Genomic DNA, 23,463 nt, shown 5'->3' with positions numbered 1-23,463 from the left:
CTCCCGCCAGCTCTGGGCTAACACCTCACTCTCTGAAACTGCAGCGCCTCCCTCCTGCGGGGAAACCCTCTGTCTGTCAACCACTGGACAGCCTGTCCCCAGGGCTCTGTGATCCTGCGGGCCCTGCTCACGCAGCAACTGGGTGTACCTTTGGTTTTGCAATTAAGTGATTGGGGCGTATTTGCATCCTCCACCGGACTAGGAGCCTCTTGAAGTCACAGCTGCCGTACGTGTCTGTGTGTGTATATATTTGTATTTGTTGAATGTATACACACCAGGAACTGATGGAAGCTTGAATAAAAATGTAATAGACAGAATCTGCTCTACATTCCAGTTGAAAGACGTTAAGCGAGAGACAAGCACGGGGAAGGATGTGGCCAGGTGCTTGGGAGAACAGAAGGCCGGGGGAGGCGTGGCTGGGCTGTTTGGGTGAGAGGCCAGGACCTCGGCCAGCAGGTGCCACTCTCTGAAGGAAGTGAGGGTAAGGCGTCACCCTTCCTCCCCAGCAATTAGCCTGGTGCCGGGCTCCCAGGAGTGACTCAACAGCAGCTTGGGAAGTGAATGAGTAAACCACAATCATCGTTTGTACGCAAATATTTCCACTTTGTTGTTATACCAAAGATGAAAAGTTATTCCTAAATACTGACTTAACTGTTATGATTAACTTTTTACTCACTGGATTTATGAATCACATATTTTCAAGGTGGACCACTTTGTGGGCAACCAGGAAAGAAAGTGGGCTTGTCCAGCGAGGTGGGTCTGCACTCAAACTCCTGAGCTGCAGGGTGGCCGCCTCCTTACAGGGCCGCCGCAGACAACTCTCTACAGAGAAGGCCCTCCAGAGGGCAGTGAACTTCCAACCGCGTTCTCTTCTTGACTGCTTTTCTAGCCCTTATACCCAGCTGTTCAGAAACTCCGATTAATTCTCTGAAATCCTGGATTGCATATTTCTTAAAGGTTTTACAACTGTTAAAGAGATTTTTATAAATCTCATTTATTTTCTTGACTGTCAAATTAACTTCACACAGTGTGTCTTTCAAAGTCTTAAAATCTATCCTAAAACTTGGATTACTGACAACGCTTACATTAATCCAACTGAATTTCCTTTGTTTTAGATTATTGTACACAAGGGTTCCTGAGGCTTTTAAAGTGACAGTAATAGATTTTTTTTTTTTCAATCTCTCTTCAAACTTAACCACCTCACCAGTTTACTCTACATAGCACGTCCAAATGCCCATGTTAGTCCAGAATACCCCATCATTGTTGTTATGGGCCTACGTGTACATACAGTGGCACAGGCAAAGCAGAGCAGGAAGGAGATCAGTGGGAAAAATGTTTTCTTATATTTTGCAGCTTGGGGAACTCATGTGGGAAGAGTGTCAGGTGTCTTTCCCTCTGCTCAGACATCTGGTGCCTCCCACACATCAGGTACTCACTGGGCTCTGACATTCAGGGGTCAAAGACAAATTCCATCCTTAGTGATCTCTGCAGTTATATGCTAACATTTTTCAAAAACGCATTAAATGTGTTAGAAAATCTTACTTTTCCAGCCGGCGCTGTGGCTCACTAGGTTAATCCTCCGCCTTGTGGCACCGGCATACCCGGTTCTACTCCCAGTCGGGGCACCGGATTCTGTCCCGGTTGCCCCTCTTCCAGGCCACCTCTCTGCTGTGGCCAGGGAGTGCAGTGGAGGATGGCCCAAGTGCTTGGGCCCTGCACCCCATGGGAGACCAGGAGAAGCACCTGGCTCCTGCCATCAGATCAGCGCGGTGTGCCGGCCGCGGCGGCCATTGGAGGGTGAACCAACGGCAAAGGAAGACCTTTCTCTCTGTCTCTCTCTCTCACTGTCCACTCTGCCTGTCCAAAAAAAAAATCTTACTTTTCACGTTTCTAATGGCCTTTTCTTTCCTGTCTTCCTGTGTCAGATTTCTGTTGCTGCCACCGCCTCCCCAGCACAGGCATCTCAAGAGGCAGAAACTCCCTGTCTGTTTACCTTACAGCAAGAACAATCCTTCAGGTGCTTCCACACCTGAGCAGGGAACGCTCCAGGGGAGAATTTGGGGAAGACACAGACCTTGTCCCAACTGTGAAGCATCCGTCTACTCCATGCTGTACAAAGTCTCCCGTCAACTTTTTTTTTTTTTTTTTTTGACAGGCAGAGTGGACAGTGAGAGAGCCGCCACAGCTGGTGCGCTGCGGCCGATGCACTGCGCTGATCCGAAGCCAGGAGCCAGGTGCTTCTCCTGGTCTCCCATGGGGTGCAGGGCCCAAGCACTTGGGCCATCCTCCACTGCACTCCCGGGCCACAGCAGAGAGCTGGCCTGGAAGAGGGGCAACCGGGACAGAATCCGGCGCCCCGACCGGGACTAGAACCCGGTGTGCCGGTGCCGCAGGCAGAGGATTAGCCTAGTGAGCCGTGGCGCAGGCCCAGTGCACAAATTTTTAAAATCTATGTGTAAGTTTTTCAAAATATGCAGCTTTCCATGAAGTTTTTAAAAAGATTTATTTGAGCCGGCGCCGTGGCTCAATAGGCTAATCCTCCACCTTGCGGCGCCGGCACACCGGGTTCTAGTCCCGGTTGGGGCGCCGGATTCTGTCCCGGTTGCCCCTCTTCCAGGCCAGCTCTCTGCTATGGCCAGGGAGTGCAGTGGAGGATGGCCCAGGTGCTTGGGCCCTGCACCCCATGGGAGACCAGGAAAAGCACCTGGCTCCTGGCTCCTGCCAGGATTAGCGCGGTGCGCCGGCTGCAGCGGCGGCCATTGGAGGGTGAACCAACGGCAAAGGAAGACCTTTCTCTCTCTGTCTCTCTCTCTCACTGTCCACTCTGCCTGTCAAAAAAAAAAAAAAAAAAAAAAAAAAAAAAAAAAAAAAAAAGATTTATTTGAAAGTCAGAGTTAGAAAGTGAGAAGGAAAGACAGAAAGAAAGAGAGAGAGAGAGACCTTCCATCCACTAGTTCACTCTGCAGATGGCTATCATGGCCAAGGCTGGGCCAGGCCAAAGCCAGGAGCTTCATCCGGGTCTCCCATGTGGGTAGCAGGGGCCCAAGGACTTGGGCCATCTTCCAGTGCATTTCCTAGGCCATCAGCAGGGAGCTGTATGGGAAATGAAACAGCTGGAACACAAACTGTTGGCCCTAGGGGATGCTGGTGTCACGGCGGCGGATTAACTGGCTACGCCACAATGCCGGTCCTTCCATGAGCTTTTGGAAGTCTCTTTGCATGACGTAGTACTACTAAAAGAAAAGCTGAAAAGAGGGGAATAGTATCTTCAATATTACTCAAGAATTCTGTACACAGCAAAAATATTTTTGAAAAACAAGGGCAAAGCAAATGTCAGTAGGAAAAAAAATAAGCGGAGAGAGTGATATGCCTCTGAGCAGGAGGGACGCACTCAACGTGCTCCCAAGAACTTTTCTGGTTTCAGAGGACAGAAGTTTAATTAGTAACAGACTTCAGTGAGCTTATATATTATAATTTCTAGGATAATTCCTGGTGTAATGGCGACATATTACCGATAGTACAAAAGAGAAATTATTTTCTTAATCTAAAAAGAGAAATGAAATAAAATCTGAACTAACACATCTCAAAATAATACTGGAGATTAGACAATAACTACATCAAACGTAAATAGATAAAAAATTCTAAATCTACCTATGGCAAACTAGCTAATATCTGAATCAACTGTTCCAGCCACAAAACACCACCAGTGTAAAACACACTGGTGCAAAACCATCACACAGCTAACAAGGAATCGATGCCGGACAGGGACAGATCCCAGGGGCAGTCCCAGAGGTGAGCCCCCTGCTGTCCTCTCTACCCTGAAGCATGTTCTGTTGGTAATGGCTGAGACTGGGCAGCCACAAGGAGCTTCCAACAGTATCAAAGACTGGGGGCAGAGCCAGTGTGGTGCAGTGGGTTAAGCTGCCACCTGCCACACCAGCATCCCAAATAGGCCCCGGTTCTAGTCCCAGCTGCTCCGCTTCAGATCCAGCTTCCTGCTAACGCACCTGGGAAAGCAGTGGAAGAAGGCCCAAGCCCTTGTGCCCCTGCACCCATCTGAGAGACTGAGGGGAAGCTCCTGGTTCCTGGCTTCAGCCTGGCCCAGCCGGGCCAGTGCCGAATGTGGGGAGTGAACCAGCAGATGGAAGATGGATCGATCTCTCTCTTGCTAGCTTGCTCCACCTGCCCCCCACACCCTTAATTCTGCCTTTCAAATAATTAAATCTTTAAAAAAAAAAAGACTGGGAAGACAAATATGGGTATTCAGGATTCAGGGCAAGCCAAAGAGGAGAGCCCTGGAAACACTGTATGTGTGGAGTCGGGGTCCCCAAAGGGGCCTGTGAGTTGGGGTGAAAAGGGAAAGCCCAGCCAAGCCAAGCATGGAGGGCGCAGCACAGAGGTCCTTCCTGCAAACCTGCAGCGGGCAGCACAGTAACCAACAGCTCCAGCTGCACGTGCTGCCCCCAGCACCAGCACGAGGTGAAACACAACCTACGTAGCAGAGGAAAACACACGCACATCACACCTGCTAGACTCCGAGGACGCACAAAGAACGCCCACAGCTCAGCAGAGAAAGACAGTCCAACTGGAAAAATGGGAAACAGACCTGCACGGACATTTTTCCAGATAAGATGTACACACACACAAGTGCATGAAAATACGCTCAGAACCACAGCCATGAAGGAAATGCAAACCAGAGCCTGAGTGAGCTACTACTCCACATGCACTAGTTAGCTATGACACTAACAGGGAGGGACACACGTTGGTGAGGAAGTGGAGGCACAGGGATCCCCCCGCCCTGGTGAGGGGGACGCAGTTGGGAGTTACTCAGAACATTCAGCAACTCCACTGCTAGGTACTCCCCGAAAGAACCGAAGGCAGGGACTGAGCGAACGCGTGTGCAGGAATGTTCACGGCAGTGCTGTGCACAGGAGCCAAGGGGGCATCAGCCCACGTGTCTATCGGGGGCTCGCACAGACACTGGAGTATTATTCAGCTGTGAAACAGGAATGAAGCATGATGTACGCTACACACAGAAAATCCTCAAAAACATCTCCCTGAAGTGAAAGAAGCCACGTGGGAAAGGTTCCACATTGCGTTATTCCATTTATATGAAATACTCAGAATAGCCAAGTCAGTAGGGACAGAGAACAGACTGTGGCCACCAGGGACTGAGGGGAGGGGAGAGTGAGTGAGTGCTCATCCGACACAGGGGTCCCTTTGGAGTGATGAGAATATTTCAGAACTAGATGGAGGGGGTAGGTATACAACATTTCATTCATGTTCTTTAATTTTTTTTTTTTTTTTGACAGGCAGAGTGGACAGAGAGAGAAAGAGACAGAGAGAAAGGTCTTCCTTCCATTGGTTCATCCCCTCAAGTGGCCACTACGGCCAGCGCTGCGCCAATCCGAAGCCAGGAGCCAGGTGCTTCTCTTGGTCTCCCGTGCGGGTGCAGGGCCCAAGCACTTGGGCCATCCTCCACTGCCCTCCCGGGCCATAGCAGAGAGCTGGCCTGGAAGAGGAGCAACCGGGACAGAACCGGCGCCCCGACCGGGACTAGAACCCAGGGTACCGGCACCGCAGGCAGAGGATTAGCCTAGTGAGCCGCGGCGCCGGCCTTAACATTTCTTTATAGTGACAACATCTAAAGTCCTATCTTCCAGTTCTTATCAAATAGAGAAATATAGCATACTAGTTGCCTATAATCACTCTACTGTGCAGCAGAACCCACAACGTCTTACTATCTAGCTATAACCTAGTACCCATCATCCAGCCTTTCTCCATCCCTCCACCCCACTTCCCTACAGCCTTTGGCAACCATCATATTTTTAACTTCTTTGGGTCTGGCACTGCGGCACAGCAGGTTAAACCCCCACCTGCGATGCCAGCATCCCGTACAGGCCCCGGTTCAAGTCCTGGCTGCTCTTCCAGTCCAGCTCTCTGCTGTGGCCTGGGAAAGCAGTGGAAGATGGCTCAAGTGCTTGGGTCCCTGCACCCACACGGGAGACCCAGATGGAGTTTCCAGCTCCTGGCTTCAGGATGTTATGGACATTTGGTGAGGGAACCAGCGGATCGAAGTCTCTCTGTCTCTTTCTAACTCTGCTTTTCAAATAAATAAATCTACACCCCCGCATCTGAATGTCTGGTTCCAGTCCTGGATACTCTGAGCTCCTGATTCAGCTTCCTACCAATGTGCAATGCCCCCTAGGAGGCAGCAGATGATGGTTCAAGTACTGACCCTGCCACCCATCTGGGGGACCCAGATTAGGTTCTGGGCTCCTGGCATCAGCCCAGCTCAGCCCTGGCTGTTTCAGGCATCTTGCTGGGGTGCGGGTGGGGGGAAGCGTATGAACTAGCAGATGGAAGATCTCTCTCCAACTGTCTCTTTGTCTTCCAAATAAAAATGAAAATAAATAAATAACTAAATAACTAAATAACAGACCCTGAGGGGTTCAGAGGATGCTCCTCCCTGGAGACGTCAGAGAGGAGACGTGAGGGGCTGCCTGGGTACTGCTGCATTTCACCAGCCCGGCAGACACATCCCGCACCCCCACGAGGACCTGCCCACGGTACGTTTCTTCTTGCTACTGGTTCTCAGGTTCATATCCCAGTGCTGAATCATTCTAAGGAACAGATCTCCAACCTATCAGTGGAAATCAGAAGCCTGAAAGGCACGCAATTTTCTCCACTTGACATTTTCCTTCGGAACTGATGACCAAGTGATCTGTAAACATGGGTGCTGGCTGGCTGACAGGGCAGAACGCTGAGGTCAATTCCACTTCTCCCAGGAAGTCAGAGGTGTGCGGAGGGCAGCGCGCAGAAAGAAGGTGCCACACGGAGGTCAGCACACCAGACTGCCACGGATCGTCAAACCAACCGCAAGCATCCTTTCACCACCTCCAAATACCCAACCGTGGGCTTGGAAAGCAGCGCTTGGCTTGGGTTCCCCTCCACAGTCGGTGCTCCCGGGGCCTGGACACCTGCAGCTCCTGACTGAGCTTCCCCAGGGTGGCCCCAGGCAGTTTCTGTTTCCAAGCAGGGAGTGCTTAGTTTGTAAACCACTGCAGAAACAATGCGCGTCCTTACAACTGAGAAAATCAGAGCTCCCAGCTACCTTTTCTCCCAACTTGCTTCCCATGTGCTTAAACGTAAATTGTAACCAAGTTATTTAGGGGCACTAAGTAACTAAACACGGTGGTGCAGTGGGCTAAGCCTCTGCCTGAAGGGCTGGCATCCCATATGAACACCGGTTCTAGTCCCAGCTGCTCCTCTTCTGATCCAGCTCTCTGCTAGGGCATGGGAAAGCAGTGGAGGATGGCTCAAGTCCTTGGGACCCTGTACCCATGTGGGAGACCCACAGGAAGCTCCTGGCTCCTGGCTTTGGACAGGTCCCAGCTCTGGCTGTTGCAGCCATTTGGGGTGTGAACCAGCAGGTGGAAGACCTTTCCCTCTGTCTTTCTCTCTCTCTGTAACCCTACTTCTCAAATAAATAAATAAAATCTTGGGGATGGGCGCTGTGGAACAGCGAGATAAAGCCCCAGCCTGCAGCACCAGCATCCCATATGGGTACCAATTCAAGTCCCGGCTGCTCCACTTCCAATCCATCTCTCTGCTATGACAATGGAAAGCAGTGGAGGATGGCCCAAGTCCTTGGGCCCAGCATTGCACGGGGGACCCAGAAAAAGCCCCTGGCTCCTGGCTTCAGATCAGCCCAGCTCCAGCCTTTGCAGCCATTTGGAGAGTGAACCAGCAGATGGAAGAACTCCTTCTCCCTACCCCCTCTGGCTCTACCTCTCTCTGTAACTCTGTATTTCAAATAAATAAAATAAATCTTAAAAAAATAAATTTTTTTAAAAAAGTTATTTAAATACCTTAACAAAATGATACACATATTTTAAAACAGTTGAAATGTCCCTACAACTAAATCAAGGTAGTTGTTGACCTTTAATTAGTCTTATTTTAAATGTTAATAAATACTTTCCCCAGAAATTTATATGTAAGGGACAACAGGATGTCAGCAAGATATCAATTATCCATAAAAAAATATTATCTCAAAAGTATGGCCTTTTTCATGTAAATATTACTAATTTTTTAAAAAAGATTTATTTATTTATTTGAAAGGCAGAGTTAGAGAGAAGGAGAAACAGAGAGAGAGAGAGAGAGAGAGAGAGAGAGGTCTTCCATCCATTGGTTCACTCCCCAAACCATCACAATGCCTGGGGCTAGGCTGGGTCAAAGCCAGGAGCTTCTTCCGAGTCTCCCACGTGGGTGCAGGGGCCCAAGGACTTGGGCCATCTTCTACTGCTTTCCCAGGCCACAGCAGGGAGCTGGATCAGAAGTGGAGCAGCCAGGACTCAAACCAGCACCCAAATGGATGCCAGTGCTGCAGGCAGTGGTTAAACCCACTGTGCAACAGCCTGCTGTGTAAATACCGTTTTCATTGTAGTAAATAACCAATATGAAGAAAACATAATTTAAGAGGTCACATATACAGGATTTAAGAAAAAGAACAGAAAAGTTAGAGTGAGTGAAATAATCAGAAAATGAAGCTGAAAACAGATGATTCACCAAACTGAGAAAATAAAGAACACCAAACAAAGAAATCAAACCTTTTAACTTTTCACAGAATTCTGGCATTCGAACAGGCGCTCTTAGGAGTCTGACCAGAATTCTGCCAACTATGTTCCCTCCAATGCTTCTGGGATTTGATGCTAATCACAACACTGTAAATTGAGATTCTTGTATATTAAAACAAAAATTCTTTTAAAAACATTTCATAACCTCAATACACTTTAAAATAAGTTTTAAAAGAGCATGAATACCTAAACACCATAAAATGAAATAAATTAATATCATATCTGTTGAATTAAAATAAATCACATGTGGTTTGTCTCTAAATAGGCTGCATTCCAAAACCTGACCTATCGACAACTGTTTAGAGGTCAGAATACATTTTCCACACAGAATACGGTCTGATGGCCGACAGCACGACTCCTCCGCCCGACTGGACCCCAGGACACCTAACGGCACCTCTGGCCTTGCTGCCACTGCCAACAGCCCAATCCTGCTCCTGCATCTCTGACAACAGATACTGTCTACACTGCGGCATGTGCCTGCCGCCCGGGGAGCAGGGCTCTGCAGCCAGCAAGTGCTAGCCACTCTACGGACACATCTGTGTGCAAATACAGTGTACACAATGAGGAATCACTCAAGGTTCTGTCTGTGTGCACGTGCTGTGTACAGTATACACACTGAGGAATCCCTCGGGGTTCTGTAGTCTGTGTGCACACCTGTGTACAGTATACACACTGAGGAATCCCTCAGGGTTCTGTCGTCTGTGTGCACGTGCTGTGTACAGTATACACACTGAGGAATCCCTCGGGGTTCTGTAGTCTGTGTGCACACCTGTGTACAGTATACACACTGAGGAATCCCTCAGGGTTCTGTCGTCTGTGTGCACACCAGTGTACAGTATACACACTGAGGAATCCCTCGGGGTTCTGTCGTCTGTGTGCACGTGCTGTGTACAGTATACACACTGAGGAATCCCTCAGGGTTCTGTCGTCTGTGTGCACGTGCTGTGTACAGTATACACACTGAGGAATCCCTCGGGGTTCTGTCTGTGTGCACGCACTGTGTACAGTATACACACTGAGGAATCCCTCAGGGTTCTGTCTGTGTGCATGTGCTGTGTACAGGATACACACTGAGGAATCCCTCAGGGTTCTGTCTGTGTGCATGTGCTGTGTACAGTATACACACTGAGGAATCCCTCGGGGTTCTGTCTGTGTGCATGTGCTGTGTACAGGATACACACTGAGGAATCCCTCGGGGTTCTGTCTGTGTGCATGTGCTGTGTACAGGATACACACTGAGGAATCCCTCAGGGTTCTGTCGTCTGTGTGCACGTGCTGTGTACAGTATACACACTGAGGAATCCCTCGGGGTTCTGTCGTCTGTGTGCACGTGCTGTGTACAGTATACACACTGAGGAATCCCTCGGGGTTCTGTCTGTGTGCACGTGCTGTGTACAGTATACACACTGAGGAATCCCTCGGGGTTCTGTCTGTGTGCACGTGCTGTGTACAGTATACACACTGAGGAATCCCTCGGGGTTCTGTAGTCTGTGTGCACACCTGTGTACAGTATACACACTGAGGAATCCCTCAGGGTTCTGTCGTCTGTGTGCACACCAGTGTACAGTATACACACTGAGGAATCCCTCGGGGTTCTGTCTGTGTGCACGTGCTGTGTACAGGATACACACTGAGGAATCCCTCAGGGTTCTGTCGTCTGTGTGCACGTGCTGTGTACAGTATACACACTGAGGAATCCCTCGGGGTTCTGTCGTCTGTGTGCACGTGCTGTGTACAGTATACACACTGAGGAATCCCTCGGGGTTCTGTCGTCTGTGTGCACGTGCTGTGTACAGTATACACACTGAGGAATCCCTCGGGGTTCTGTCTGTGTGCACGTGCTGTGTACAGTATACACACTGAGGAATCCCTCGGGGTTCTGTCTGTGTGCACGTGCTGTGTACAGTATACACACTGAGGAATCCCTCGGGGTTCTGTAGTCTGTGTGCACACCTGTGTACAGTATACACACTGAGGAATCCCTCAGGGTTCTGTCGTCTGTGTGCACACCAGTGTACAGTATACACACTGAGGAATCCCTCAGGGTTCTGTCGTCTGTGTGCACACCAGTGTACAGTATACACACTGAGGAATCCCTCAGGGTTCTGTCGTCTGTGTGCACGTGCTGTGTACAGTATACACACTGAGGAATCCCTTGGGGTTCTGTCTGTGTGCACGCACTGTGTACAGTATACACACTGAGGAATCCCTCGGGGTTCTGTGTGCATGTGCTGTGTACAGGATACACACTGAGGAATCCCTCAGGGTTCTGTCGTCTGTGTGCACGTGCTGTGTACAGGATACACACTGAGGAATCCCTCGGGGTTCTGTCGTCTGTGTGCACGTGCTGTGTACAGTATACACACTGAGGAATCCCTCGGGGTTCTGTCTGTGTGCACGTGCTGTGTACAGTATACACACTGAGGAATCCCTCGGGGTTCTGTACTCTGTGTGCACACCTGTGTACAGTGTACACACTGAGGAATCCCTCGGGGTTCTGTCTGTGTGCACACCAGTGTACAGTATACACACTGAGGAATCCCTCAGGGTTCTGTCTGTGTGCATGTGCTGTGTACAGGATACACACTGAGGAATCCCTCAGGGTTCTGTCGTCTGTGTGCACGTGCTGTGTACAGTATACACACTGAGGAATCCCTCGGGGTTCTGTACTCTGTGTGCACACCTGTGTACAGTGTACACACTGAGGAATCCCTCGGGGTTCTGTCTGTGTGCACGTGCTGTGTACAGTATACACACTGAGGAATCCCTCGGGGTTCTGTCTGTGTGCACGTGCTGTGTACAGTATACACACTGAGGAATCCCTCGGGGTTCTGTCTGTGTGCACACCTGTGTACAGTATACACACTGAGGAATCCCTCGGGGTTCTGTCGTCTGTGTGCACACCTGTGTACAGTGTACACACTGAGGAATCCCTCGGGGTTCTGTCTGTGTGCACGTGCTGTGTACAGTGTACACACTCAGGAATCCCTCAGGGTTCTGTCTGTGTGCACGTGCTGTGTACAGTGTACACACTCAGGAATCCCTCGGGGTTCTGTCTGTGTGCACGTGCAGTGTACAGTATACACACTGAGGAATCCCTCGGGGTTCTGTAGTCTGTGTGCACACCTGTGTACAGTATACACACTGAGGAATCCCTCAGGGTTCTGTCTGTGTGCATGTGCTGTGTACAGTATACACACTGAGGAATCCCTCGGGGTTCTGTAGTCTGTGTGCACACCAGTATACAGTATACACACTGAGGAATCCCTCAGGGTTCTGTCGTCTGTGTGCACGTGCTGTGTACAGTATACACACTGAGGAATCCCTCGGGGTTCTGTAGTCTGTGTGCACACAGTGTACAGTATACACACTGAGGAATCCCTCGGGGTTCTGTCTGTGTGCACGTGCTGTGTACAGGATACACACTGGAATCCCTCAGGGTTCTGTCTGTGTGCACGTGCTGTGTACAGTATACACACTGAGGAATCCCTCGGGGTTCTGTCTGTGTGCACGTGCTGTGTACAGTATACACACTGAGGAATCCCTCGGGGTTCTGTCTGTGTGCACGTGCTGTGTACAGTATACACACTAAGGAACTGCTTGCCAGTCAGTCACAGGAAGGGGCAGTGCCCCACACCTCTGCTCTATGACTCTGCTATCTGCGACAAGGCCAGCAATAGAGACCTGTGCCACACACAATACAAACAGGCTGCTGCTCTCTGGCAGAGAACAGAAATCTTTAACCACTCATATTCTCAGCTCTTCTTGGGCCACTTGATAGCTCAAGAATAGGTGTGCAACCCGTCTTTTTAATGGTATAGGACCTATGGCATGAGTTCATGTGCACCACATCTCACAAAGGTCAATTTAAACTTTTTTTTTTTTTACCATAAACTTTTCACCTTGTTTTCTATCTGATAATACATGTATTTCTGCATGTAGACACAAACCCTTTTTTGACTGAGATTGGGCATAAATTACTAAATAAAATAGGAAAATTTACTCTTCCCCAGCTCATCACACCCCCCTAGGCCCACTTAATCCTCTTCAAGTGTCCTTGTGCTAGACCTTGATCTTCCAGTTTCCATCACAAATGTGTGAAGCTACTCAAAGCACACACTAAACCATTCTCTTCGCTGAGCTGGGTCATATACGTAAAGACCTGCACACGGTTTACAACTATGCCCTCCCCTGTTTATTAAAAGGCCGTTTCCCCTGGGACAGCCCCGGAATTCTGGATGCTGGCTGCCCAGCAGGGGGGAGGACCTGCACCCCCTCCTCGTGCTGCTGCTGGTTCTACAAGTTTTCCCTTCCCCCATTACAGCTTGTTCCTCACCCATGTCACAGGTTTCCTCCTATCCCTGCACCACAACAGAGACAGACGGTGATGCAGGAGGGGCCCATCTCACGCAAGTGACGTCTACCCAGGGTCCCACCTGGCCCGACACCCTCAGAAGAGTTGTCACAGTGCTGAAAATCACCACTTCCCTCTCATTTACTCTGCAACACAACCTTTCCCAAGCCTCAGATCAGACTGGCAAGATAATCTCACACAGATCCACCAACAGGTGAGTGGATACACAATACTTTGAGTTCCCTTACATACGCCAGTGTGAGCTGCAAACTCCTAGGCCAGATGGAAGAGAGGCACATATGTATCACTCCGCTGATGGGAGACAAGGCTCATGTACAGTGCCAGAGGGCAGGCTGCTGGTCTGGGCCAGCAGCAGAGGGCAGAGCGGCACAAGTGAACTTCATGGAGAGGTTGCTTCTGACAGCAGATATCTGACATCCGGGACAGTCATTGCAATGACTGTAAACTTTCCAAAACTCACCACACTGTGCACTTAAAGTAGGTGCGAATGTGGTATTCCTGCTAGAAATGCTTAACTTTGGAGAAATGGTGAGAAAACACAAGATAAATCCAAATTGAAGTAGATTCTACAAAATAACTGACCAATTCTTGTCAAAAATGCCAAAATCAGGGCGGCCACTGAGCACAGTGATTAAGGTGGCTGCGTCCCCTACCACAGTGGCTGGGTTTGGCGCCCAGCTCCGGCTCCCGACTCCAGCTTCCTGCTAGTGGAGACCCAGAAGGCAGCAGTGATGCCTCGAGCACTGGTTCTTGCCACCCATGTCGGGTATGAGATTGAGTTCCTGGCTTCTGGCTTCACTGCCAGCATGTGGGGAACGAACCAGCAGCTGGGGACGCTCTCTCGCTCTCTCTTCAAATAAATAAAAATTAAAAAGACAAATGCCAAGGTCATAAAACACAAGGAAAGACTATGGAATCGCCAGTGGAGGAGACAAGACAAATGAATGCAAAGTGGGGCTCAGGAATAGGAAGGAGACAGTAGGAGGAGAACTGACAGAACTCAGATGCAGATTCTAGTTGAGATGGTAACAGTTGCCCCTGCCAATCTCTCAGCTTCGCTAACTCTATCATGGCTATTTAAATCTTAATGTTAGGTGAAGTTGAACAAAGGATATATGGAAAGTCCTTGTACCATCTTTGCAACTGTTTGAATATGAAATTATCTGGAAAGAAGTTTTTAGTGGGTGTATTTTCTTGTGTATAAATTTTAACTCCTTAAAGCTGATTTAAAATTAAAATAAAAATAAATCAGTTATTAAGAAACTACACTCTCCCTAGCCTGAGTCTCCGTTTAAGCTCATTTGGTAATATTTACATCAAGAGTAAGATTAACTACCAGAAGAAGAATTCCAATTCTTCACTTTTCAATATTTGAATCAATACATCTAGTGGACAAACACACTATTCCTCACCTAACAGGATCTAGAAAGGTTACCAATTAAAAACATCAGAATTACTCTCCTTGCGATCACAGTGATAGTAACAACAGAATCCTTGTGCATTCAAATCACAATAGTTAATAACAGAATTCAAAACATTGAAATCTGCAGTAAAAAATATTTTCTATGTGTCTCACATCTCTTACACACAAGAATTGTAATTTGAACTGCAAAAACTCAAGAAACAGACATGGGCAAGAAAAACATTCAGAGAAAAATCAAAACGCTTAAAGCATACCTCCTCTGTTTCCATTTTCTTCATCCTACAAGATAAAAATATATATATATGAATACACACTTATATACTCTGTTCAGTTCAGATGACAGCAAGGCTCAATGTAATTCAAGACGACCTCCCCCAAATGTGCACTTAACAATCTCACTGCCAACACCTTATGCCAGGGCGGGGGAGAGATGAGAGGGCCCTGCTAGGTAGGACAGGTTAGGGAAGGACCTTAGGAGGTCAGCTTCAGCACGCAGCGTGGGAGATGCTGACAGTGGAACAGTCAGGAAGGCAGTGGACACCCTGGAACGTGGGAGGGAGGGTTAGGCACTTTTTACTGCATTTAAAGATGCCTTGAGGCCCAGAAACACATATACAAATTGGTTCCAAACTGCTACATACATCAGTTCTTAATACTCAATGTTGAGGTTTGCCTATTTAGTATTTTTTGTTGCTACCAGGCTATCCAGTGTCTATCTCTAGCCGGGATATTAGAAGAGCAACCTGAAAAAGTAGTATAAGAAGACCCCACTCAAGCAGGACAGAGCCGCTCCCACATGGAAGCCCCGGGTACTGCAGAGGGGAAGCACTGAAGGGTGATCACTCCTTACATAACTTCTGACCTTTGTTTTGGCTGTCTGAATGTTGTTTCCTCCTTCCTCTGGTTGTAAGCCCTGCTCCGGGACTAACAAGCCTGCCAGCTAAGTGATACAATGGAGACATTGTTGCATTCGTTGCTCAGCTTCTAAGAGCCACACAATATCGACATTAAGGAAATTCGTTATGAAGTGAATTGATGCAATTTCATAGCTTAAATGGAAGTGATTTCAGTGTGTATTTCCCAGGTAAACTTTGTAGCACAAACCACCTACATCACACAGTAGCACTGCACTGACAGAACTCACTGGGCGGTTGCCACGGGTTCACCTCAGTTCCTGTGCTGTGTCTGACAAGGACTATTTACCAGCTGGTCATCACTCAGGAAGAAGGTCCCACCCCTGCCTGCTGGGTCACCTGTTACAGGTCACGGAGCTAAGGCAGGCAGAGACGGGTCGCAAATCAAGGTGCTTGTGACTCCAATGACTGTGATGTTAACAACTACACCATACAATTAAATTTCTAGAAATATTTTCCAATAGTAGTTTTTAATGTGTTTAATAATCTTTTAAAAATTAGACTACCTGTTTATTCACCCAAGCTTTCATTCAAAACAGAACAAAAACAAGAGGGAAAACATACTTAACCCTGATATGTAGTCACCAAGTATTTTCAGATGTGACCTAATACCTGAATCATACTATTTTAGACCTTTTAAGATCAAGCAGACTTCCAGGGAATCCAGCCTGCAGCTTTGGAGACATTTTGGGAAATCCAAGCTTGTAAATTTTAACTCCAAAGGTAGCAGCTATTCATAACCCTTAAAAACTATACAGTACTTCAAAAAGATTATCCTATAAGACATTTTACTAGGAAGATATATTTAACAAAACAGACACCTGGAGGCCACAGGAACCACAGTGGCTTGGCCGTGAGTTCAGTCTTCTGAATGTTGTCATTTCTACTGCACTGTTGGGTAAGTCAAGTGCCTGCCGTCTGCACTGGCCAAGTTCAAATCCCAGGTCCACTGCGTGCCCATTACACGACTGAGATCTGCTTTCACAGTCTGCTCTATGGGCCAGTAAGACCACTTGCCTCATAGATTGGAGTAGACGAAGGGAGATATGGTCACAAGGAACAGACAGGACACGGAGCCAGTGCCTGCTGTGTCACTGAGGCCATCGCGGCCCCCCATGCCCCTGTGCCTCCCTGCAGGGGACACTGTTGTGACCACAACTCCCCCCATACCCCTGCGCTTCCCTGCGGGGGACACCGGTGTGACCACGACTCCCCCCATACCCCTGCGCTTCCCTGCGGGGGACACCGGTGTGACCACGACTCCCCCCCATACCCCTGCGCTTCCCTGCGGGGGACACTGGTGTGACCACAACTCCCCACCATACCCCTGTGCCTCCCTGTGGGGGACACCGGTGTGACCACGCTGAGGGAAGCCGCCAGTGCCTGCTGTGTCACTGCGGCCATCACTCCCCCCCATGCCCCTGTGCCTCCCTGCAGGGGACACTGGTGTGACCACGCTGAGGGAAGCCGCACCATAAGCTCCGACACAGCAGCACACCACCTATCTGAAAGCAGAGTAGTGTTCCAGTCCTACTCCCCTTGAACCACTGTCAGAGAATCTCAATGAATTGTGTCCTCTGATACTGCGCCCGGACACTCGCGGCCTCCCTAGATCACAGAACACCAGTCACATTAGACAGAGCAGAGCAGGCTCTGGGTCTGGGAAACAGCAGTGGAGTTCAGGACCAGCGTGCTCTCCCAGACGAGTCAAGCGCTTGCTCTAGCAGGGAGAACGGTACCTGAAGGAACGAGCACACAGGAAGTATGCCAACGCAACATCTGACTCTTCACACCAGAGGAAGCAAGGAGGGGAGGCCGAGAGGAAGGCCACACAGCAGCCAGGGGTCAGGCGCTCCTCCTCGGGCTCCTCCCTTCTCACCTTGTACGAAAGCTGAACTGCAGACTCCGGGGGATACACAATGAAATGCCTTAACGTGAAGCCGAAGCCTTGAGGCGTTCTCTTCAGCGTGACGGTTTTGGGCCCCGGCCAGGAGAAAGCTTCGTCTTCGGACGGTGATACAGTTTCACTTTGTTCTTTCCCATCTTTATTTTTTGATACCTGAAGTGAAAAAGATGTTTAAAAGTTAACTGTCCTGAACACAATATACTTCCACACTTAGAAAAAATTCTGTGTCAAAATGTAATACCTGAGTAGGGACAGGAACTTAAGAGAGAAAATGGACTATATTCTGATGTATCCATTATATGTCTTACAATCAATCATGTAGGGGCTGGCGCTGTGGTGGAATGGGTAAAGCCACTGTCTGCAGTGCCGGCATCGCATATGGGCGCCAGTTCAAGTCCTGGATGCTCCATGTCCGATCCAGCTCTCTGCTAAGGCCTGGGAAAGCAGTAGAAGATGGCTCAAGTCCTTGGGGCCCTGCACCCGCGTGGGAGACTCAGAAGCTCCTGGCTCCTGGCTTTGGACTGGCACAGCTCTGGTCATTGTGGCCATCTGCGGAGTGAACCAGCAGATGGAAGACCTCTCTCTCTCTCTCTGCCTCTGCCTCTGTGATAACTCTTTCAAATAAATAAATAAATCTTTAAAAAATAATAATCAATCATGTAGTCATCATAAACTGAAGGTTTTTTTTTCTGGAAAACAATGATGCTATGAATCAAGAAAGAACACTTGGAAATTAGAAATATAATGTCTAAAATTAAAATTGCCATAGAAGGAATGAAGGATAACTCCAGGGAAATCTCACAGAGCCCTAGAGAGTAAGAAACACAAACTATGAAGAGACACAAAACTCCCTCTAAGGAAGCAGCCTAACCATTCATCACGTAGTCCAAAACAAACCGAGGATATTGGGAAATAACAGAGAAGGCCTCCAGGTGCTGAGCACAGAGCCAGCGTCCGCCTGGGTGCCCTGGCCATGCAGTTCCTCCTTCTGTCTTTCACACTCAGCCTTCACCTGGGCCCCCTTTCAACAAACTCAGATCAGAGATCCAAGCAGGAGCACCACCTACTGCTCCTGGGTTCACAGCTTCTCCTCCCCCAACCCTGATAAAACCCTGCAGTCCAGGCCTGGCTCCCAGCAGCCCCTGTCCTCACTTCTCTCTCCAGCCTGCTTAGGTCGCTCCTTTGCTCTCTCATTCCCTCAGTCACCTGCCCAAATCTAACCCTCCAGACATCAGCATCGCCTGCTCTGGGTCTGTGGCTATGCAGGTGACAAGGGTGGAAACAGCAGTGTTGCAGGTCCAGGACAAAGGCATTTCTCTCTGCTCACCCTAGAGCACTCTTCCCTCCCCTCTCCTGTAACCTCACCTGCAGCAGATAAGCCTGCTTCCCACCACACTGAGAAAACAGAAGAGATACATACGGTGGGCAGGACCGCCTCCTGTCTTGTCTCCTGCCTCCACCCCGACCTGGTACTGCAGCCCACACGCTCCTACTCTTCCCAGAGGGGGTTCTAGCAATCCTCTGTTCGGGGTCATTCCCCTCGGCATGCACACATTTTGATTTTTTTTTTTTTTTTGACAGGCAGAGTGGACAGTGAGAGAGAGAGAGAGACAGAGAGAAAGGTCTTCCTTTTGCCATTGGTTCACCCTCTAATGGCCGCCTCGGCCGGCGCACCGCGCTGATCCAATGGCAGGAGCCAGGTGCTTCGCCTGGTCTCCCATGGGGTGCAGGGCCCAAGGACTTGGGCCATCCTCCACTGCACTCCCTGGCCACAGCAGAGAGCTGGCCTGGAAGAGGGGCAACCGGGACAGAATCCGGTGTGCCAGTGCCGTAGGTAGAGGATTAGCCTAGTGAGCCACAGCACCGGCCATCTTTCATCTTAATTACAAAATCCTCTCTCAGCCACACAGCGCTCTCCAGCCACAGCTTTGTTTCACCTGCCTCTCTGTAGAGCACAACTCCCTCAAACCCGCCTGCACTTGCTGTCTCCAGCTCTCCGCTTCCCACTTCTCTGGAATCCTCTTAAATGATGCTTCCACCTCCGTCACTCCCTGAAACTGCTCGTCACAGTCACCGTGGCTTCCACTTCGTTCAGCTGGGCGGTCAGGCCTCATTTCTCATCTATGTAACCTGTCAGGTACATCCTTCTTTTTGGAAAAGTCTCCATTTGACATCCCACGTGAAGTTCCCTCCTGGGCTGCTTCTGCACAGGCTTCCTCCCACTTCTTCACGGGTTAAATTTCTGAACCTGGAAGTACCCAGGGCTCAGTCCATGGACTTCTCCAGCTGTACTCTGACTACTGGTGATCTTGTTCAGCCTCATGCACTAAGTACCATCTATATGAAGATGACTCCCATTTATCTCTAGTCCATACATCTCCCCAAACTTCCTATGTCTGCATTGCAAAGAATTTTTTCAAATTACAACCCTAAGTTCAAGCCAGCATTTTTAAAATGTCACTTGTATCAAATGGCAAGTATTTGGATACTATATTTTTTATTTCCCACTGGTGACCTGCTTCATATAAAAGTTGGCATAACAGCCACATAGTAACACTGCCCACCCAAACTTGAAGTAGGGGTAGCCATGAGAATGAGAATGAAAGTAACACGCAGTATACAAAAATCAACAGTGTTTTTACACAGTAGCAACAAGCAATTGAAAATTGAAAAATCACTTAAAATGACAGTTAAATATGAGATATTTAGGGATAAACCTGACAAATGATTTGTAGGACCTGTAACGAAACTCTAAACCACTGAGAGATAACAAAGAATACCTAAACAGATGGAAAGATACATGGTGCTTGTGGTTCTGAAAATCCTAAATCGTCATGATGGTAAGTCTCCCCAAATTGATCCACGATTCAATGCAATCCTCATCAAGTTCCCAGGAGATTTTTTTGTGAGATGTTGCCACACTATATCTAAGATTCACTTGAAAATGCAAAGAACCTAAAATAGCCACAGCTTTGGAAAAAAAAAAAATGAAGTACAGCAATCCAGACAGTACAGTGTTGGTATCAAGATGGACAGATAGAGTCAATGAAAAGAAGAGTCCAGCTATAGACCCACAACAACATGATGTTGCCCTTCTACTCACAGAGAAATGTATGCATATGTCAACGCTGTGCAGTATTATACAAACACTTGTGAACACAAACAGTTCTGGAACAACTGGCTATTCATGTGCAAGAAAAGAACTTGGATTCATAGCTCCCATCACAAACAAGCACTAACTCAAATGACCACAGACTTAACGTAAAACCTGAAACTATAACCTTCTGGAGGAAAACACAGGAGAAAATGTTTACAAATTTAGGTTAGGCTACGATTTCTTAGATAGGACACCAAAGAGGATGAATTATTTAAAAAAAAAAAAAAAGACAAACAGAACTTCTTCAAAATTAAGAACCTCTGCTTTTTGAAAGACATGTAAGAGAATGAAAAAAGATACTTGGAATGAAAAATTTTTACAAATCACATCTGATAAAGATCTCATGTCAACATTTAGTAATTGTAAAAAGATGGGCAGAAGATCTGGGTACCTTACCAACAGCTTCTTTTGCAAATAAGCAGATGCCAACAGGAAAGTGTAAATTAAAGACATAACGCAAAGCCAACACACTCCTACTAGCAGCATGACATTACGCAGGCTCATCCATCACACCAAGTGGTGCCCAGGATGTAAAGCAACTGGAGCTCTTGGACACCACTGGTGATGGATGTTGTACAATGTTACACACACCGGACCACAGCCTGGCACTGTCACAACAAGTTAAATACACACCTCCCATAAGATGGGGGTGGGCATTCGACTCTCAGGCAAATACCCAAGAGAAATGGAAACATATCTCAATATAGAGACTTGTGCATCAATGGTCATAGCCACTTTATTTGTTATAGCTATAGATTGAAACGTTTCATCAATAGATGAATAAATACACTGGGATCTATCCAAACAATAACAGGCTGCTATTTAGCAATAAAATAAAAGGGACTGTTGATATACGCAACAATATGCTAACTGTGCTCAGGTAAAGAACCCAAGGGGGAAAAGTGCATACTGGATGACTCCTTTTACATAAATCCCTAAAACTCCAAAACTAACCTAAGCTCTGCTGACTAAAAGCAGTCAGTGGGTGCCTTGGGTGGCTGGAGGGAGGACAGGATCACCAAGGGGCATACAGGAATCTGGGGCAGCATGAATGCCCTTGCCCGTGGCCGTGAGGACGTCTCCAAGCTGTGTTCACGCACAACAGCATACAGACTGCACAGCTTGACTGCGTTCTCTGGCGTGTGTGTCAAACATACCTCTGGAAACTACTTCAACAAAAGGTGGGGCGGGAGAATGACGACCCTGAGACTCAGGAAAGTGGCTGTCCTGGGGAGACAGCAGAGTGCAAGTGAGGAAGGGGCTGAAACCTGGAGTTTCTCCGGTGGCCCTGGTAACGAAATGAAGATCTGTGAAGGGCTCCTAATGGTTCCCTTTCTTATGCTATATAATGTCTGTATATATTACATACATTCTGTTGTATGTGCCTACAGCAAACCTAAAAAGTAAGGTGATTCTATAATTTCACATTGTAAAAAAGTAACTTCTTAATCATTGCTTTGTCATCCTTCCATACAGGATCAGATCTGATTCACCTTGTTTTATCTGACTCAGCATTTTAATATTCGGTTTAACACTGTGGTTAAGAACACAGGGTTTGGCAGCAGCTGAATCAGGCGCTAATCCCCCTCTGCCATTTGGGAGTGGCTGAATCGTGGATCTTACCTAGCCTCCCCATGCCTCAGCTTCCTCACCAATAAAATAAGCACAGAGCAGTCTCTCTGGCAACCAATGGGTACTGAGTGAGAAACACACGTAAGGAATTGAGGTTGTGACATCAACTGCCAGACTACACACCAGCCAACGCTCTTCATCTTTCCTAACAGCTCTTTAAGTCACAGTGTGTCACAATTATGTTAACACACCTGTGTGTAACATGCAACTGGAAACATGCATAAAAGGAGGCAAGAGAGCTCTGGGAAGAACTCAGTTAGCAATCAACAGTGTTAGAAGCATTCAGATCTCAGATCATCAGCTAAATTTTTCCTCCCTATTTTTTAAGTTTTTTTTTTTTTTTTTTTTCCAGAGAACAAACACTGAATTCGTCTCAGGGGGATTCTATTTGAAATGAATTAACTGCAAATCGATGGTAACTTAACTCTCCTTTCTTGGATTTTGAGATTGGGGAGAATGAGGCATAAAACCGTTAAAAGGAAATTATTGGAGACCACCGTTTTGGACTAAGCTCCTTCAGAACTGGGACCTAACAGAACAAGACTACTAAAGTGCCATTTCATCAAACTGAAACCAAGCTGCTATCTCACCTTCTGAGAAATCAGAGGAGATAACAGCCAAATTTCCCAAGCAGCCCAGTTTCAATGGCATGATAATAAAGTACCCCCCCCATCCTTACAAAAGAAAGTAACCTGGGGTTAATCAGTCAGTGTGCTATTGTTGTCTCCCAGTCCTCATCCCACAAACCATCTAACTTTGAAACAACCAATCCACTCTTTGTCCTTAGACTCTGCTTTCTTGAGACCTTCTGTCTATCCAACCCACCTCCAGCTCAGCTCCTGGGAACACTTAGTATACTTTATGGAATGAGGTCCTGCCCAATTCTAGACTTGAAAATAAAGCCAATTAAGATGCTTAAATTTGCTGTAACATTGCCTTTTCATAATACCAAACAACACGGGAGACTGCAGCTGAGTCCCAAGTGACTGTAAAAATGATCATACGCTTGATTAGGTAAAGTTTGTAGGATTAAGGTTATTCTAGGCTTCATTATCCAAATACTTTCGTTAAGCCTTAAGTAATGACTTGGCTTCTCCTTTTGTGATCCAAGCAGCTCATGCTCACTCACTCCCACTCTGTCCCTTCATTTCTTCAGTAAATATTTACTGAGCACGGACTTAGTATACACACCACCGAGTGACTACAAGAATGAATAAAATATGCAACAAAAAGTCAGTGGGTTTTTAGTTTTTATTTTATTTATTTGAAAGACAGACAGATCTTCCATCCACTGGTTCACTCCCCAAATGCCTACAATAGCCAGGGCCAGGTCAGGCTGAAGCCGGGAGACGGGAACTAAATCCAGGACTCCCAGGTGGGTGGCAGGCATCCCAGTGCCTGAGCCATCACCTGCTGCCTC

At 47.8% G+C, this 23,463-nt stretch overlaps 1 protein-coding gene across 8 annotated transcripts in view; it reads right to left on the bottom strand.

Moving 5' to 3' along the window:
- The window catches only part of ARHGAP21 (Rho GTPase activating protein 21), a 154,244-nt gene that overhangs the window by 72,917 nt on the left and 57,864 nt on the right, over positions 1-23,463 (bottom strand). For all 8 annotated transcript variants that reach the window (XR_011381744.1, XR_007909763.2, XM_051820955.2 and 5 more), the window contains 2 exons: positions 17,228-17,407; positions 14,689-14,713 (listed from right to left, as the gene is read on the bottom strand). Coding sequence is in view for 6 of the 8 variants with exons in the window: in XM_051820955.2 (XP_051676915.2) it covers positions 14,689-14,713; positions 17,228-17,407 (205 nt within the window). In the remaining 2 variants the exon portion in view is untranslated. The remainder of the gene's footprint in view (positions 1-14,688; positions 14,714-17,227; positions 17,408-23,463) is intronic.

This window comes from Oryctolagus cuniculus, chromosome 13 (assembly GCF_964237555.1).
Source record: "Oryctolagus cuniculus chromosome 13, mOryCun1.1, whole genome shotgun sequence".
Taxonomy (NCBI): domain Eukaryota; kingdom Metazoa; phylum Chordata; class Mammalia; order Lagomorpha; family Leporidae; genus Oryctolagus; species Oryctolagus cuniculus.
The sequence above is the reverse complement of the archived record's forward strand: the minus strand, read 5'-3'. Positions and strand labels throughout refer to the sequence as shown.